The 19989-nt window shown below is 39.6% G+C and overlaps 1 protein-coding gene across 1 annotated transcript in view; it reads left to right on the top strand.

Moving 5' to 3' along the window:
* The window catches only part of LOC122907387 (cilia- and flagella-associated protein 251-like), a 42361-nt gene that overhangs the window by 20296 nt on the left and 2076 nt on the right, over positions 1-19989 (top strand). Inside the window, 3 exon segments of the mRNA XM_044250274.1 lie at positions 1684-1741; positions 1744-1760; positions 3864-3913. Of these exon segments, the coding sequence (XP_044106209.1) occupies positions 1684-1741; positions 1744-1760; positions 3864-3905 (117 nt within the window). The 3' untranslated portion in view covers positions 3906-3913.

The following is a 19989-nucleotide window of genomic DNA, read 5'->3' as shown; positions in this document are numbered from 1 at the left end:
GCTGGCTCAGTCAGTGGAGTATGTGACTCTTGATCTTAACTTGTGAGTTCAAGCTCCATGTTGGCAAAGAGATTACTCACAAAAAAAGGATAAATAAATAAAAATGAAAATCTAAAAAACAAAAACATATCTTCTGGAGTTCTTTGAACTTGGAATATTGTATCTTTCTTCAGTTTTGCAAAATTCTCTCCCACTACTTTTAACATCACTTTTATCACTTTTTTTTTCTTTCCTCTCCTTTTGGTACTCCAATTATACAGACATTAGACCTGTCTTGTGCTCTATCTCCCTTATTGTCTTTATTGTCTGTTCTTTTGTGTCTTTATCCTTCAGTGTGGACATTTTCTCCTACAATTTATCTTCCCATTGTACTGACCAATTATTTCTTTGGCTATATTTTATTTTCTGTTAAATTATCTTTTGAAGTTTTTCAAATCAGTTTTTTTTTTGTTGTTGTTTTGTTTTAGATCTAGAATTTCCGCTTGATTCTTTTTACAAATAGTGTTACTGCTGAGATTGCCCATCTTGCCCTCTACTCCCTGGCACTCCATGACCACAGTTATTGTCAAGTCTGCGTGTGTTGATGTTATGCCTGCATCTCCTGGGGTCTCTTGCTGATGATTGCTTCCCTCTCAATTGTCAGTTATTTGAAAATGTCTCTTTCATATGCCTGGTTGTGTTTCATTGGATGCTCAGTGTCATGCTTTAAGATGTCTAGGAATAATTTGATACTCAGGATGGTACCTTCCTTCAAGGAAGACTCACTTTTGCTTCTTGCTGGCATCTGGCAAAGTTAACGAGATTAATTGATTAATTGCATCACAAATCTAAGTGATTTGAGGCTGATTTCCAGCCTTTTTGAGGACTTGTCCATGCATTTACCTCCAACAGTTCTGCCCCCTTCCCGGCCACCCGATTCCCCCCACCCCTGCCAAGGCTAATGAGCTGTCCTGAAATTACTTCTCAAATATTAGGACTGGTCCTTCACATTCCTGGAGCAGGCATGGAGTAGGTGATGGTGTGGAGGTGGGAGGAAGGGAATGTAAGTCATGTTTCTAGAAGTTGTCTCCCAGGGCTGCCCCCTGCATCCCTTCACCTCAGGCCACAGCCACCCCCTCCCATACACATACCCCCACAGGACACGTGCCTCAGTCTCCCCAGTGAGCTCTGTGGTGGTGTAGCTGTTGTTCAGCTTCTGCACTTTGTGGTTTCCTCACTTGCATAGTTACCCCAGGGTTGATTTATGGGAAGGGAGCCAGGAGCCCATGCTCTTCACCATGTTTGCAGGTATCAGAAACTCTTTCCAGTATTTTCATTCACTCCAAGTTACCTTGTGGCCTTGTCAAATTTAGAAATGTGTATGCAGCAGTTTTTGTTCAAAAGGACACAGATTAAAGGTTATCAGTGAATATTGTGCTACTTGTGCTTGTTCCAATTTACAGATGATGAATTACAATAAATAAGACTAAATAAGAAAGGGAACATATTTGAGGCCATTAATTTTAATGTTCAGGGTTTCAATTCTGTTCCTATCACTTGCAAAATGCTGTTGTCTTTTATGTTTTATATTCCTACTCATCTATTTAATATAATATAAATATTATTTATTTTTAACATTTAGCTTATCCTGAGTGAAACAGAAAATTTGTCATAATGTAATATATTCCATACTTTATATTTCAGAACTATTTTACTTTTAATCCAACAAATAATAAAGAACTGGTGAGCAACAGTAGAACACAGTAATATATTATTTGTGGGTAAGTAGAAATATTTTGATTTGTCTTAAATGTAGGGACAAGTATATGTTCATTCCCCAAGTACAGATGTTTTGGTAATGTAACCATACAGTATCTACTTAGGAAGCAATAAATATGTGTTAAAATGTTTTGATTTAATTATAGCATTTACTTTAGTCTCATTGGAAACTAGTGTATTAAGTCAGTAGCAGATAGTTTTTTTAAATTTATTTTTTATTTATTTTTGGCATAACGGTATTCATTATTTTTTCACCACACACAGTGCTCCATGCACTCCATGCTCTCTGTCATACCCACCACCTGGTACCCCAACCTCCCACCCACCCATCAATTTAAACCCCTCAGATTGTTTTTTAAAGTCCATAGTCTCTCAGGGTTCACCTCCCCTTCCAATTTCCCCCAACTACCTTCTCTTCTCTAACTCCCCATGTCCTCCATGCTATTTGTTATGCTCCACAAATAAGTGAAACCACATGATAATTGACTTTCTCTGCTTGACTGATTTCACTCAGCATAGTCTCTTCCAGTCCCGTCCATGTTGCTGCAAAAGTTGGGTATTCATCCTTTCTGATGGAGGCATAATACTGCATAGTGTATATGGACCACATCTTCCTTATCCATTCATCCGTTGAAGGGCATCTTGGTTCTTTCCACAGTTAATTTAAATTTCATTTAATTTTTTAAAGTAATGAGGCAAATATTTATTTGAATGTATTTAACATGTTTAAAAAATACAGCATTTTTTCAAGACCTTTGTTTTTACCCCCTTTTAGAAAGGAATTAGCAAACAGATCAGCAATGTATATACTGACACAGGGCAGAATCATGAGATTAAAAAAACATCAAACTTAAACATAAAATTACCACATGACCCAGCAATTCCTAAATCCAAAGGAATTTAAAACAGGCATTCAGACAAATACAAACATAAAAACATTCATATCAGCAGTATAATTGTCAGTAGCCAAAAGGTAGAAGCAAACCACATGTCCCGCAGTTAAGGAATGCATAAACAAAATGTGGTCCTTCCATACAATGGACTATGATTCGGCCATAAAAAGGAACGAGGCACTGACACCCACTACGACATGGATGAACCTCTTATACATCATGGTAAAGGAAAGAAGCCATACACAAAAAAACATGTGCTGTATGAGTCCATTGATGTGAAATGTCTGGAAGCAGAGACTCCATTGAGACAAAGTACAGAATGGTGGTTGTTGGGCCTAAGGGAGGGGCATGCATGACAACTTAATGGAGGGGGTCTTCCTTTTGGGGTGATGAAAATGTCCTGAAATAGACAGAGGGGATGGTGCCCAGCATTGTTAGTGTACTAAGTGTCCCCGAATTGTACACTTTAAAATGACTAATGGTCGTAATGCCTGGCTGGCTCAGTCAGTGGGGCACGTGGCTCTTGATCTTGGAGTTGTTTGGTGTAGAGATTACATCAAAATAAAATCGTTATTTATTTATTTCTTTATTTATTAAGATTTTATTTATGTATTTGACAGAGATCACAAGTAGTCACAAGAGGCGGAGGGGGAAGCAGGCTCCTTGCTGAGCAGGGAGCCCAATGTGGGGCTCAAACCCAGGACCCTGAAGGCAGAGGCTTAACCCACTGAGCCACCAGGGCACCCTCAAAATAAAATCTTTATAATTAATTGAATTTATATTTTCAAAATATTTAAAGCATAAAATCTATTAAAAATAATAAAATGATTAATGGTTAATTTTATGTTATGTGAACTTTACCTCAATTGAAAATGCAAAACAGAAACAAAAACACTGATTCAGTCACCAATTTTCAGTGCTAGTTATAACTTCTGGTACTTATTGTAGCTTTAATGCCTTAGAAATGTAGCTTTCAGATTTTCATTTACTACCATTTAAAGTCAAAATCATTTGTGGCATTTTTTAAAAACATATTTGCTTTTCTTTCCGAATGCTTTCAGATGTTCCCTGAGGCAGGTTCTCTTATCTGAGGAGGTTGCAAAGCTCTGACCCTGTTTAGATGCATTCCTTTTGATTTTGTGGTTATAATATTTCTTTGTTTTAGAAACCAGGTCTTTTTGTAGTACTGATTATTTTTTCTGTACCCCTCAGTATGAAGAGGAAGATATACTTGCTCACAGTGCCCACGTTTAACAGAAAAAGTGAGTAATGCTTCCTGCATTTTTATATGTCAGATTTTGTAGAGAGTAAATATGTGTAAGCTTAGTCACTTCAGGCTACTCTTTGTTTGTCTTCATAGTACACCATGGGCAGATCACTGGACATTTTTACTTGGGTCCTTTAATGTATTGAATTGTCAGCTGAAAATAATGGAAGCATTGTTCAAAATAAAATATTATGTAAAAGAAAATACCCCCAAAAAAGTGATGCCTGTACTAATATATGTGTGCATATGACAAAGAATGAAAAGTTAGTTCGGAGTGATGTAATAAAGAGTTGAATGTGAGTGGCTCATTTTTAGGCTACCCAGTTCTCAGAATAATAAAACATGATCTTACATATTTAGACGTTTCAGAGCCAGTACAAAGGTGGTGCATCAGATGCATCAGGCAAGTTATCTTTCCTGCCTGATCACCTGGAGCCATTGTCGCATCTGAGGTGGACCTCGGGTCCCGTTTCCTGCCACAATTTCTGCATTTGACACCCATGTAAGCTGCCCTCAGTGAGCACCTGATGGTGTTTCTTCTGCTTCCTTTCTTCAATATTGGTAGGATTTATATAAATTTAGTTTTAAGAGGGCATGCAAAAAAATTTTGAGATGGATGAATACAAAGATAATTCTGTCCAAACCTCTATTTCATAAGTCAAAGTTATCAAACAATAAAGTCAATTCTCATTATGTGTGGCAGTTAAGTTTCACAAAGTCTCTGCAGATCTCAGCGAATACAAAATCATTGGTCCAAGGAGAAGTATAGGATTAGATTCCTGCCAGCCTTGGGTCATAGCAGTTTCCCCCACAGATAGATACATAACCTTGTCTTATGTGTGTTTTCTTTTAAAGACACCGTATTAATACATAATGTTAATGCATTAGCGCTGACTCACAGCCAACAGCTCTGAAACGCATACCTGAATGACGTTTATCTAACTCAGGTATATTCTCTGGAAGGTACGTCATTAGACTGCCTTTCAGTACCATGTTTGCATTAGTTTAAATACTGCTCTCACCAAGTAAAAACACCTCAAAAACATGACCCATGCGGTGGTAAGCAGACCCTGGAAAGACACTTGTTTACAGTTTGAAAGCTGGAATAAGAAGGCAGCTCATGTCTTCACTGGACTCAGCTAGGAACGTGTGCACAGGAAGAGTCAGATTTTTGCCACTCCGCATTTGCACGTGCCTACAAACCATCATGAAGGGGCCACAAGGGTTGATTTTGGGGTTATAAATTGTAGCGAGTAGGTGAGTTTGCAAATACAGAACCCACAAGTCACGACAATGCCTTGTAAGGAAATAGAGCAGCTCTTAGGAAGAACTTGATGGCCTCCCTTGACAGTGATTGTTTTTTGACCCTCCTGTGCTCAGGGCAGAAAAGGTGACTGAGGATCTTCTCTGTGTCGTTAGAGAAGGGGGCAGCAAACTTGCTGTATCACATGGCAAATGAAGGCATTTCTCTGATTGATTCATTCACTGTACATTCATTGTGGGGCGCCACTCACCTCTCTGTCTACATTTTGTCTCTAAGACATTGCCTAAGAAAGATGGCTCTTGTGCCTTATTTTATGTAGTACAGATTTCATGAGGTGTCTGGGGCATGTCTGTGTACAGTACTTAATTTCTACTGATGGGAAACTAGTTTATGGGAAAGGTTTATAGTTATAAGACGGGAATAATTATTTTGTAATATCTTACAACTGGAGCATGCTTTTGCACAAGACAGACATTAGTCCCTTTTATCATTCTCTAAAACCTCAGTAAGAGAAGTTGAATAGATATAAACAAGTGGTTAAACACTTTTTCATTTGCTTGAAGCAAACAGTTTAATGAACCCCGTGCACAGCCCTTCACTTGCTCCTAGCAAATCTTCAGAGGTTCAGAACGGCCTGCACCATGGCAATTCATGGGGAAGAGATTTCCTAGTGATTGTTTTTTTTTTATTTTTATCTTTTTTCCTACTGTAAATCAATGTAATTTATAAAATATGCCATACTGACAAATGCTTTGTTTTATACTACTGACAAATGCTTTGTTTTATATTTATCACCAACGTAATGTGTAATCTGTTTTATGAAAGGCAGACCTTCAACAAGCTTCTGGGAAAATTTAGCCAGTCAGTCTTTCATTTGAATTTAACACAAATACTTTCCATGACAACGGAAGGGAAGCTGGTTGTCTGGGACATCCACTGCTCACCATAGCCTACCTCCGCCTCTGTGGGCTTTTCTCAAATCACACCTTGTAAATTGGTCCATTTTCAGAAAGAGGGCATCACTTGTGCTCACTACAGTGGATCTGTAATTAACTTAATAAAAAAGCAGATATCAGTGATTGCCAAAGTATATTACAACCCTTTTGGATGTATACACCTATTTTGTATATTCAGTGAATATTTCTGGAGAAAGTCCTTATTAACTGGGAATATTTGGTGCCTCTGAGGAAAAGAACAGAGAAGCGGGATCAAGGGTGGGGTTGGCTTCACCTCTTCTCATGTTCCCATTTGTACTAATTGGTTTGCTTTAAAAATATATATATTTTTTATAAACATATAATGCATTATTAGCCCCAGGGGTACAGGTCTGTGAATCGCCAGGTTTACATACTTCCCAGCACTCTCCATAGCGCATACCCTCCCCAATGTCCAAAACCCCACCACCCTCTCCTTACCCCTCTCCCCCCAGCAACTCTCAGTTTGTTTTGTGAGATTAAGAATCTCTTAGGGTTTGTCTTCCTCCCGATCCCATCTTGTGTCATTTATTCCTTCCTACCCCACAAACCTCCCACATTGCATCTCCACTTCCTCATATTGGGGAGATCATATGAGAGTTGTCTTTTTTCCAACTGACTTATTTTGCTAAGCATAATACTCTCTAGTTCCATCCATGTCATCGCAAATTGCAAGAATTGATTACTTTTGATGGCTGCATTATCATATCATATATATATATATATATATATATATATATATATATATATATATATCACATCTTCTTTATCCATTCATCTGTTGATGGATATCTAGGTTCTTTCCATAGTTTGGGATTGTGGACATTGCCGCTATAAATATTAGGGTGCACCTTTGGATCACTACGTTTGTATCTTTAGGGTAAATACCCGGTAGTGCCATTGCTGGGTCATAGGGTAGCTCTATTTTCTACTTTTGGAGGAACCTCCATGCTGTTTTCCAGAGTGGTTGCACCAGCATGCATTCCCACCAACAGTGTAGGAGGGTTCCCCTTTCTCTGCATCTTCGCCAGCATCTGTCATTCCCTGACTTGTTAATTTTAGCCATCCTGACTGGTGTGAGGTGCTATTTCATTATGGTTTTGATTTGTATTTCCCTGATGCCGAGTGATGTGGAGCACTTTTTCATGTGTCTGTTGGCCATCTGGATGTCTTCTTTGCAGAAATGTCTGTTCATGTCCTCTGCCCATTTTTTTCCAATTTATTTATTGTCAGAAAAACAGTATTCATTATTTTTTCACCACACCCAGTGCTCCATGCAAGCCGTGCCCTCTATAATGCTCACCACCTGCTACCCCAACCTCCCACCCCCCCGCCACTTCAAACCCCTCAGATTGTTTTTCAGAGTCCATAGTCTCTCATGGTTCACCTCCCCTTCCAATTTACCAAAAGCACATACCCTACACAATATCCATAACCCTACCCCCCTTCTCCCAACCCCCTCCCCCCAGCAACCCACAGTTTGTTTCGTGAGATTAAGAGTCACTTATGGTTTGTCTCCCTCCCTATCCCTCTTGTTTCATGGATTCTTCTCCTACCCACTTAAGCCCCCATGTTGCATCACCACTTCCTCATATCAGGGAGATCATATGATAGTTGTCGTTCTCCGCTTGACTTATTTCGCTAAGCATGATACGCTCTAGTTCCATCCATGTTGTCGCAAATGGCAAGATTTTGTTTTTTTGATGGCTGCATAGTATTCCATTGTGTATATATACCACATCTTCTTTATCCATTCATCTGTTGATGGGCATCTAGGTTCTTTCCATAGTTTGGCTATTGTGGACATTGCTGCTATAAACATTCGGGTGCATGTGCCCCTTTGGATCACTACGTTTGTATCTTTAGGGTAAATACCCAGTAGTGCAATTGCTGGGTCATAAGGCAGTTTTATTTTCAACATTTGAGGAACCTCCATGCTGTCTTCCAGAGTGGTTGCACCAGCTTGCATTCCCACCAACAGTATAGGAGGGTTCCCTTTTCTCCGCATCCTCGCCAGCATCTGTCATTTCCTGACTTGTTGATTTTAGCCATTCTGACTGGTGTGAGGTGATATCTTATTGTGGTTTTTATTTGTATTTCCCTGATGTCGAGTGATATGGAGCACTTTTTCATGTGTCTGTTGGCCATCTGGATGTCTTCTTTGCAGAAACGTCTGTTCATGTCCTCTGCCCATTTCTTGATTGGATTATTTGTTCTTTGGGTGTTGAGTTTGTTAGGTTCTTTATAGATTTTGGACACTGGTCCTTTATCTGATATGTTGTTTGCAAATATCTTCTCCCATTCTGTCAGTTGTCTTTTGATTTTGTTAACTGTTTCCTTTGCTGTGCAAAAGCTTTTGATCTTGATGAAATCCCAATAGTTCATTTTTGCCTTTGCTTCCCTTGCCTTTGGCGATGTTCCTAGGAAGATGTTGCTGTGGCTGAGGTCGAAGAGGTTGCTGCCTGTGTTCTCCTCAAGGATTTTGATGGATTCCTTTCTCACATTGAGGTCCTTAATCCATTTTGAGTCTATTTTTGTGTGTGGTGTAAGGAAATGGTCCAATTTCATTTTTCTGCATGTGGCTGTCCAATTTTCCCAACACCATTTATTAAAGAGGCTGTCTTTTTTACATTGGATATTCTTTCCTGCTTTGTCAAAGATTAGTTGACCATCGAGTTGAGGGTCTATTTCTGAGCTCTCTATTATGTTCCATTGATCTATGTGTCTGTTTTTGTGCCAGTACCATGCTGTCTTGATTATGACAGCTTTGTAATAGAGCTTGAAGTCCGGAATTGTGATGCCACCAACTTTGGCTTTTTTTTTTTTTTAAGATTTTATTTATTTATTTGAGAGAGAGAGACAGTGAGAGAGAGCACGAGCGAGGAGAAGGTCAGAGAGCGAAGCAGACTCCCCATGGAGCTGGGAGCCTGATGCGGGACTCGATCCCGGGACTCCAGGATCACGCCCTGAGCCGAAGGCAGTCGTCCAACCAACTGAGCCACCCAGGCGTTCCATTTGGCTTTCTTTTTCAATATCCCTTTGGATATTCGAGGTTTTTTCTGGTTCCATATAAATTTTTAAATTATTTGTTCCATTTCTTTGAAAAAGATGGATGGTACTTTGATAGGAATTGCATTAAATGTGTAGATTGCTTTAGGTAGCATAGACATTTTCACAATATTTATTCTTCCAATCCAGGAGCATGGAACATTTTTCCATTTCTATGTGTCTTCCTCAATTTCTTTCATGAGTACTTTATAGTTTTCTGAGCATAGATTCTTAGCCTCTTTGGTTAGGTTTATTCCTAGGTATCTTATGGTTTGGGGTGCAATTGTAAATGGGATTGACTCTTTAATTTCTCTTTCTTCTGTCTTGTTGTTGGTGTAGAGAAATGCAACTGATTTCTGTGCATTGATCTCATATCCTGACACTTTACTGAATTCCTGTACAAGTTCTAGCAGTTTGGGAGTGGAGTCTTTTGGGTTTTCCACATAGAGTATCATATCATCTGCGAAGAGTGATAATTTTACTTTTTCTTTTCTGATTTGGATGCCTTTAATTTCCTTTTGTTGTCTGATTGCTGAGGCTAGGACTTCTAGTACTATGTTGAATAGCAGTGGTGATAATGGACATCCCTGCCATATTCCTGACCTTAGTGGAAAAGCTTTCATTTTTTCTCCATTGAGAATGATATTTGCAGTTGGTTTTTCATAGATGGCTTTGATGATATTGAGGTATGTGCCCTCTATCCCTACACTTTGAAGAGTTTTGATCAGGAAGGGATGCTGTACTTTGTCAAATGCTTTTTCAGCATCTATTGAGAGTATCATATGGTTTTTGTTCTTTCTTTTATAGATGTGTTGTATCACATTGACTGATTTGCTGATGTTGAACCAACCTTGCAGCCCTGGGATAAATCCCACTTGGTCGTTGTGAATAATCCTTTTAATGTACTGTTGAATCCTATTGGCTAGTATTTTGGTGAGAATTTTCGCATCTGTGTTCATCAAGGATATTGGTCTATAGCTCTCTTTTTTGATGGGATCCTTGTCTGGTTTTGGGATCAAGGTGATGCTGGCCTCATAAAATGAGTTTGGAAGTTTTCCTTCCATTTCTATTTTTTGGAACAGTTTCAGGAGAATAGGAATTAGTTCTTCTTTAAATGTTTGGTAGAATTCCCCCGGGAAGCCGTCTGGTCCTGGGCTTTTGTTTGTTTGGAGATTTTTTATGACTGTTTCAATCTCCTTACTGGTTATGGGTCTGTTCAGGCTTTCTATTTCTTCCTGGTTCAATTTTGGTAGTTTATATGTTTCTAGGAATGCATCCATTTCTTCCAGATTGTCAAATTTGTTGGCGTAGAGTTGCTCATAGTATGTTCTTATAATAGTTTGTATTTCTTTGGTGTTAGTTGTGATCTCTCCTCTTTCATTCATGATTTTATTTATTTGGGTCCTTTCTCTTTTCTTTTTGATAAGTCTGACCAGGGGGTTATCAATTTTATTAATTCTTTCAAAGAACCAGCTCCTAGTCTGGTTGATTTGTTCTATTGTTTTTTTGGTTTCTATTTCATTGATTTCTGCTCTGATCTTTATGATTTCTCTTCTACTGCTGGGCTTAGGGTTTCTTTCTTGTTCTTTCTCCAGCTCCTTGAGGTGTAGGGTTAGGTTGTGTACCTGAGACCTTTCTTGTTTCTTGAGAAAAGCTTGTACCGCTATATATTTTCCTCTCAGGACTGCCTTTGTTGTGTCCCACAGATTTTGAACTGTTGTGTTTTCATTATCATTTGTTTCCATGATTTTTTTTTCAATTCTTCTTTAATTTCCTGGTTGACCCATTCATTCTTTAGAAGGATGCTGTTTAGTCTCCATGTATTTGGGTTCTTTCCAAGCTTCCTCTTGTGGTTGAGTTCTAGCTTCAGAGCATTGTGGTCTGAAAATATGCAGGGAATGATCCCAATCTTTTGGTATCGGTTGAGTCCTGATTTAGGACAGAGGATGTGATCTATTCTGGAGAACGTTCCATGTGCACTAGACAAGAATGTGTATTCTGTTTCTTTGGGATGAAATGTTCTGAATATATCTATGATGTCCATCTCGTCCAGTGTATCATATAAGGCCTTTATTTCCCTGTTGATCTTTTGCTTGGATGATCTGTCCATTTCAGTGAGGGAAGTGTTAAAGTCCCCTACTATTATTGTATTATTGTTAATGTGTTTCTTTGATTTTGTTATTAATTGGTTTATATAGTTGGCTGCTCCCACATTGGGGGCATAGATATTTAAAATTGTTAGATCTTCTTGTTGGACAGACCATATGAGTAAGATATAGTGTCCTTCCTCATCTCTTATTATAGTCTTGGCTTAAAATCTAATTGATCTGATATAAGGATTGCTGCTCCTCCTTTTTTCTGATGTCCATTAGCATGGTAAATTCTTTTCCACCCCCTCACTTTAAATCTGGAGGTGTCTTCGGGCTTAAAATGAGTTTCTTGGAGGCAACATATAGATGGGTTTCGTCTTTTTTATCCATTCTGATACCCTGTGTCTTTTGATTGGGGCATTTAGCCCATTAACATTCAGGGTAACTATTGAGAGATATGATTTTAGTGCCAGTGTATTGCCTGTAAGGTGACTGTTACTGTATATTGTCTCTGTTCCTTTCTGATCTACCACTTGTAGGCTCTCTCTTTCCTTAGAGGACCCCTTTCAGTATTTCCTGTAGAGCTGGTTTGGTGTTTGCAAATTCTTTCAGTTTTTGTTTGTCCTGGAAGCTTTTAATCTCTCCTTCTATTTTCAATGATAGCTTAGCTGGATATAGTATTCTTGGCTGCATGTTTTTCTCGTTTAGTGCTCTGAAAATATCATGCCAGCTCTTTCTGGCCTGCCAGGTCTCTGCGGATAAGTCAGCTGCCAATCTAATACTTTTACCATTGTATGTTACAGACTTCTTTTCCCGGGCTGCTTTCAGGATTTTCTCTTTGTCACTAAGGCTTGTAAATTTTACTATTAGGTGACGGGGTGTGGGCCTATTCTTATTGATTTTGAGGGGCATTCTCTGAACCTCCTGAATTTTGATGTTCGTTCCCTTTGCCATATTGGGGAAATTCTCCCCAATAATTCTCTCCAGTATACCTTCTGCTCCCCTCTCTCTTTCTTCTTCTTCTGGAATCCCATTTATTCTAATGTTGTTTCGTCTTATGGTGTCACTTATCTCTCGAATTCTCCCCTCATGGTCCAGTAGCTGTTTGTCCCTCTTTTGCTCAGCTTCTTTATTCTCCGTCATTTGGTCTTCTATATTGCTAATTCTTTCTTCTGCCTCATTTATCCTAGCAGTGAGAGCCTCCATTTTTGATTGAACCTTATTAATAGCTTTTTTGTTTTCAACTTGGTTAGATTTTAGTTCTTTTATTTCTCCAGAAAGGGCTTTTATATCTCCTGAGAGGGTTTCTCTAATATCTTCCATGCCTTTTTCAAGCCTGGCTAGAACCTTGAGAATTGTCATTCTGAACTCTAGATCTGACATATTACCAATGTCTGTATTGATTAGGTCCCTAGCCTTCGGTACTGCCTCTTGTTCTTTTTTTTTGTTGTGAATTTTTCCGCCTTGTCATTTTGTCCAGCTAAGAGTATATTAAGGAGCAAGTAAAATACTAAAAGGGTGGCAACAATCCCAGGAAAATATGCTTTAACCAAATCAGAAGAGATCCCAAATCGTGAGGGGGGATTTCTCTAATTGGGATCTGAGAAATCTTATCTCTGATTGGGTGGGGGATCTCCTCTGATTGGGATCTCCCAATCTCTTCTGATTAGGATCTCTTCTGATTTGGGGATAAAAAGAGGTTCCAAAAGAAAAAGAAAAAAAAAAGAATTAAAAAAAGGAGATTGAATTAAAAATTCAATCAAGAATTGAAAAAAGAATTAAAAAAAGAGATTGAAGAGATTGGGATCTCTTCTGATTTGGGGATAAAAAGAGGTTCAAAAATAAAGAAAAAAAAAGAATTAAAAAAAAGAAAACGAATAAAGAAAAGTATAAAAAAGAAAAAATATAAATATATTAGATAAAGTAGTTAAAAAACGTTAAAAAAGAAAAGGGTAAAAGTTAAAAAAATTTAGCAGAAGAAGAGAAAAACATGAAAAAGAAAAAAATTAAATTAACTGCAAGACTAAAAAATCACAGGGAGAAAGCCATGAGTTCCGTGGTTTGTTTTCTCCTCCTCTGGAATTCTGCTGCTCTTCTTGGTATTGAAACTGCACTCCTTGGTATGTGAACTTTGTCTTGCCTGGATTTCTTGTTGATCTTCTGGGGGAGGGTCCTGGTGTAGTGATTCTCAAGTGTCTTTGCCCCAGGCGGAATTGCACCGCCCTTACCAGGGGCCGGGCTGAGTGATCCGCTCAGCTTTGCTTTCAGGAACTTTTGTTCCCTGAGTGCTTTCCATAGAGTTCCGGAGGACGGGAATACAAATGGCGGCCTCCTGTTCTCCAGCCCGGAGGAGCCGAGAACCCGGAGCCCCGCTCCCCAGTGTGCCCTCAGCAAACAGCTCCTAGTAACTCCCGTCTGCCTTACCTCCTGCCACGCTCCGAGCTCACCGAGCCTGCGACCGGTTCAAGGCAACACCGAGCTATGAGCTTACTGTCGGCTCTGTCTCTATAGCCGGCTTTCCCGTTCCAATATCCGCAAGCTCTGCAACACTCAGACACCCCCGATCCTTCTGTGACCCTGCGAGACCTGAGGCCACACTGACCCCACGTGGGCTTCGCCCCGGTTTAGCCTCTGGGGCGATGTCCCTCAGCAGAACAGACTTTTAAAAGTCCTGATTTTGTGCTCCGTTGCTCCACCGCTTGCCGGGAGCCGGCCTCTCCCCCCGGGGGTCTATCTTCCCGTCGCTTTGGATTCACTTCTCCGCCAGTCCTACCTTTCAGAAAGTGGTTGTTTTTCTGTTTCTAGAATTGCTGTTCTTCTCTTCGATCTGCCGATGGATTTGCAGGTGTTTGCAATCTTTAGATAAGCTCTCTAGCTGATCTCCTGTTAGCTGAAGTAGTCTCAGCCTGCTACTTCTCTGCCATTTTGACTCCTCCCCTTCCTCTGCCCATTTCTTGATTGGATTATTTGTTCTTTGGGTGTTGAATTTGCTAAGCTCTTTATAGATTTTGGATACTAGCCCTATATCTGATATTTTGTTTGCAAATATCTTCTCCCATTCTGTCAGTTGTCTTTTGGCTTTGTTAACTGTTTCCTTTGCTGTGCAAAAGCTTTTGATTTTGATGAAATCCCGATAGTTCATTTTTGCCCTTGCTTCCCTTGCCTTCGGTGAAGTTCCTAGGAAGAAGTTGCTGTGGCTGAGGTCGAAGAGGTTGCTGCCTGTGTTCTCCTCAAGGATTTTGATGGATTCCTTTCTCACACTGAGGTCCTTCATCCATTTTTAGTCGATTTTCTTGTGTGGTGTAAGGAAATGGTCCAGTTTCATTTTTCTGCCTGTGGCTGTCCAATTTTCCCAACACCATTTGTTGAAGAGGCTGTCTTTTTTCCATTGGACATTCTTTCCTGCTTTGTCAAAGATGAGTTGACTATAGAGTTGAGGGTCTATTTCTGGACTCTCTATTTTGTTCCATTGATCTATGTGTCTGTTTTTGTGCCAGTACCATACTGTTTTTTTTTAAGATTTTATTTATTTGACAGAGAAATCACAAGCAGGCAGAGAGGCAGGTAGAGAGAGAGAGAGAGGAGGAAGCAGGCTCCCTGTGGAGCAGAGATCCTAACATGGGGCTCGATCCCAGGACCCTGGGATCATGACCTGAACTGAAGGCAGAGGCTTTAAACCACTGAGCCACTCAGGTGCCCCATTACCCTACTGTCTTGATGATGACAGCTTTGTAACAGAGCTTGAAATGTAATGGTGTTGCTCCCAACCTTGGCTTTCTTTTTCAATATTTCTCTGGCTATAAAAGTCTTTTCTGGTACCATATAAATTTTAGGATTATTTGTTCCATTTCTTTGAAAACAAAATGGATGGGATTTTGTTAGGGATTGCATTAAATGTGTAGATTGCTTTAGGTAGCATAGATATTTTCACAATATTTGTTCTTCCACTCCATGAGCATGGGACATTTTTCCATTTCTTTTTGTCTTCCTCAATTTCTTTCTTGAGTTCTTTATAGTTTTCTGAGTGTGGATCCTTGCCTCTTTGGTTCGGTTTGTTCCTAGGTATCTTATGGTTTTGGGTACAATTATAAATGGGATTGACTCCTTAATTTCTCTTTCTTCTGTCTTGTTGTTGGTGTAAAGAAATGTAACTGATTTCTGTGCATTGATTTTGTATCCTGACACTTGACTGAATTCCTGTACAAGTTCTAGCAAATGTGGAGTGGAGTCTTTGGGTTTTCCACATATAGTATCATATCAACTGCAAAGAGTGATAGTTTGACTTCTTCTTTGCTGATTTGGATGCCTTCAATTTCCTTTTGTTGTATGAAGGCTGAGGCTAGGACTTCTAGTACTATGTTGAATATCAGTGGTAATGGATATCCTTGCCGTGTTCCTCACCTTAGCAGAAAAGCTCTGTTTTTCCCCATTGAGAATGATATTTGTAGTGGGTTTTTCATAAATGGCTTTGATGATATTGAGGTTTGTGCCCTCTATCCCTACACTTTGAAGAGTTTTGATCAAGAAGGGATGCTGTACTTTGTCAAATGCCTTTTCAGCATCTATTGAGAGTATCATATGGTTCTTGTTCTTTGTTTTGTTAATGTATTTTTATCACATTGATTGATTTGCAGATATCGATCCAACCTTGCAGCCCTGGGATAAATCCCACTTGGTTGTGGTGAATAATCCTTTTCATTTTCTGTTGGATCCTATTGGCTAGTATTTTGGTGAGAATTTTCACATCTCTGTTCATCAAGGATATTGGTCTGTAATTCTCTTTTTTGATGGAATCCTTGTCTGGTTTTGGAATCAAGGTGATGCTGGCCTCATAAAATGATTTTGGAAGTTTTCCTTCCATTTCAATTTTTTTTAACAGTTTCAGGAGAATAGGAATTAATTCTTCTTTAAATGTTTGGTAGAATTCCCCTGGAAAGCTCTCTGATCCTGGGCTCTTGTTTGTTTGGAGATTTTTGATGATGGTTTCAATCTCCTTACTGATTATGGGTCTGTTCAGGTTTACTATTTCTTCCTGGTTCAGTTGTGGTTGTTTATATGTCTCTAGGAATGCATCCATTTCTTCCAGATTGTCAAATTTGCTGGCATTGAGTTGCTCATAATATGTTCTTATAATTGTTTGTATTTCTTTGGTGTTGGTTGTGATCTCTCCTCTTTCATTCATGATTTCATTTATTTGTGTCCTTTCTCTTTTCTTTTTGATAAGTCTGGCCAGGGTTTTATCAATCTTATTAATTCTTTTGAAGAACCAGCTCCTAGATTCATTGATTTGTTCTATTGTTTTTCTGATTTCTATTTCATTGATTTCTGCTCTGATCTTTGTGATTTCTCTTCTCCTGATGGGTTTAGGCTTTCTCTGATTTTCTTTATCCAGCTTCTTTAGGTGTAGGGTTGGGTTGTTCATTGGAGAACTTTCTTGTTTCTTGAGGAAGGTTTGTATCACTATATATTTTCCTCTTAGGACTGCATTTGCTGTGTCACACAGATTTTGGACCATTCTGTTTTCATTATCATTTGTTTCCATGAGTTTTTTTTCATTTCTCCTTTAATTTCCTGGTTGACCCATTCATTCTTTAGAAGGATGCTCTTTAGTCTCCATGTATTTGGGTTCTTTTCAAATTTCCTGTTGTGATGGAGTTCTAGCTTCAGAGCAGTGATCTGAAAATATGCAGGGATTGATCCCAATCTTTTGATACCACTTGAGACCTGATGTATGGCCCAGGATGTCATCTATTCTGGAGAATGTTCCATGTGAACTAGAGAAGAATGTGTATTCTGTTACTTTGGGATGGAATGTTATGAATAGATCTTTGATATCTATCTGGTCCAGTGTGTTATTAAGACCTTTATTTCCTTGTTGATATTTTGCTTGGATGATCTGTCCATTTCAGTGAGGGGAGTGTTAAAGTCCCCTACTATTTTTGTATTATGGTCGATGTGTTTCTTTGATTTTGTTGTTAATTGGTTTATATAGTTGGCTGCTCCCATGATAGGGGCATAGATATTTAAAATTGTTAGATCTTCTTCCTGGACAGACCCTTTGAGTATGATATAGTGTCCTTCCTTGTCTCTTACTATAGTCTTTGGCTTAAAATCTAATTGATCTGATATAAGGATTGCCACCCCAGCTTTCTTTTGATGTCCATTAGCATGGTAAATTGTTTTCCACCCCATCACTTTAAATCTGGAGGTAACTCTGGGTCTAAAATGAGTTTCTCATAAACAACCTATTGATTTTTTTTAATCCATTCTGATACCCTGTGTCTTCTGATTGGGGCATTTAGTCCATATACATTCCAGGTAACTACTGAGAGATATGAATTTAATGCCATTGTATTGTCTCTACAGTGACTATTACTATATATTGTCTCTGTTCCTTTCTGGTCTACTATTTTTAGGCTCTTTCATTGCTTAGAGGACCCCTTTCCATATTTTCTGTCGAACTGGTTTTGTGTTTACAAATTCTTTGTTTGTCCTGAATGTTTTTTTTTAAGATTTTATTTATTTTATTTGACAGACAGAGATCACAAGTAGGCAGAGAGGCAGGCAGAGAGAGAGGGAGGAGGAAGCAGGCTCCCTGCTGAGCAGAGAGCCCGATGCGGGGCTCGATCCCAGGACCCTGGGATCATGACCTGAGCCGAAGGCAGAGGCTTTAACCCACCGAGCCACCCAGGTGCCCCTGTCCTGAAAGGTTTTTATCTCTCCTTCTATTTTCAATGATAGCTTAGCTTATGGAGCAATGTCACTCAGTGGAGCAGACTTTTAAAAGTTCTGATTTTGTGCTCCATTGCTCTGCCGCTAGCCGGGAGCCGGCTACTCCCCCTGTGGTCTATCTCCCCATCACTTTGGAGTCACTTCTCTGCTGGCCCTACCTTTCAGAAAGTGGTCAATTTTCTGTTTCTAGAATTGCTGCTCTTCTTCTATTTGGTCTCCTGTTGGATTTGTAGGTGTTTGGGATGGTTTGATAAGCTATCTTGCTGATCTCCTGCTATCTGATGTTGTCTCAGCCTGCTACTTCTCCGCCATCTTGAGTCCTCCCTGGATTGCCTTTTTTTTTCATGTATTACTTTTAAAGAACCCCTTTGTATTGGTGAAACAAAAACTTGCTTTTTTCCTTCCACACTCATTAGAGTCATTTTAACCATAAATATTATGTACTTTAATTTTAAGGAAATGACATGAATAACTATATTGTTTCTTCTGATTACAAAACAACACTTACCATTATGAAAATATGAAATACAACAGAACTTTATAAAGTTTTCTGACTGAAGAGGCTGTGGGGCCTCAGAGAGGGTCATTAAAGGCCTTGGTCTCAGACAGAAAGGGGTTCACATTCCAGACGTATCCTTGCCTTGCTGAATGACTCGGGGCAAGCGACTTAACTTGGCTGAGCCTCCATTTTTCCACGTGCAAAATGGGCATGGTGACACTCTCCCTCAGAGTGATTTTATGAGAATTTTTGTGAGACAAGCCACATAAAACTCTAGCTTCTTGTCTGGCACAAGGGAGCTCTAGATGAAATCATCATTATTAGTATGCTTGAGAAGTTCCCGACAGGGACGGAGGACTCTCCCTCATGACAGGGACCATGCACATGTGTTTGGAGTCACAGTGCTGTCTGATTTTCAAAAGCCCTACTTTTTTTTTTCATTTATTTTAATACAGAGAGCGGTGAGGTCCTGGCATGTCTTTACAAAGAGAAATGCAAATTGTCCCCACTCGGGGGTGTGGAAAATACAGTAGAAGAATTGCAGCTGCTGATGAATCAGCCTTTAATTAGTTGGGGGACTAGGGCCCAGTGAAGACCAGGCCTGTACTCCCCTCTCTCCATGGTAAATAAAACCCAGCCAGGACCAGGGAGCCCACCAAGGATCTTGAAAACACTTGGCCTGTTTTGCCATTTCTTTCAAGCAGACAGCAGTGAAAGGTGTTCTCACCAATTACTCTGCTCACCTGCCTTGCTGATCAATCAGAAAATGCATTTAATCACTTTGCATCTATTAGAGGATCCCCCATCCTGCCCCCGACCGTGATTAGACTTATGCCAGAAGCTTAAAAAAAAAAAAAAACATTTGGGATGGATCTGGGAATTGGAAATAAAAGCCATTATATCACAGGACACTGCCTTTGGCCGTGACCACTGGACAGGGTTTTATATGGCTCTGAGAGCAGTGCCCTCCTGTAAAGTGGACTGTGTGCTTTTGACAAGATGTGTGATTTCAGAGGGCTGTTGGATGGACTCTGATGTCCTCTGTGGTCTCGTGGCAGAGAATATCAATCAACGCCCATTGCCACTGCATATGGCTGATGGGAGAGGGCAGGGAGAGGAGAGTAAGAGCGTGTGCTTTGCATTAGGTAACCCTGGGTCCCTGCACAGTCTAGCCACAGGGCTTGATGGGGCTGCCGTGTGTAAGTCGGTCCCCAGTGGTATTTGGGATATACTTGTACTGAAAGATTACTGCTTGTTTTACTGAAATTCAAATTTCACTGGGCATCCTGCATTTTTTATTTGCTAAATCTGGCAACCCCAGGCCTTGAGCAAATTTCTCAACTTCTTTGAGCCTTAGTTTCCCAGATGTAAAGTGGAACGATTGTAAAATCAGCCACAGTGTTAAGTGAAATTTGTACAACGCCTGGATTCCAGAGCTGGACATAAAATGAGCTGTTCAGGAGA

This window comes from Neovison vison, chromosome 5 (assembly GCF_020171115.1).
Source record: "Neovison vison isolate M4711 chromosome 5, ASM_NN_V1, whole genome shotgun sequence".
Lineage (NCBI taxonomy): Eukaryota > Metazoa > Chordata > Mammalia > Carnivora > Mustelidae > Neogale > Neogale vison.
The sequence above is the reverse complement of the archived record's forward strand: the minus strand, read 5'-3'. Positions and strand labels throughout refer to the sequence as shown.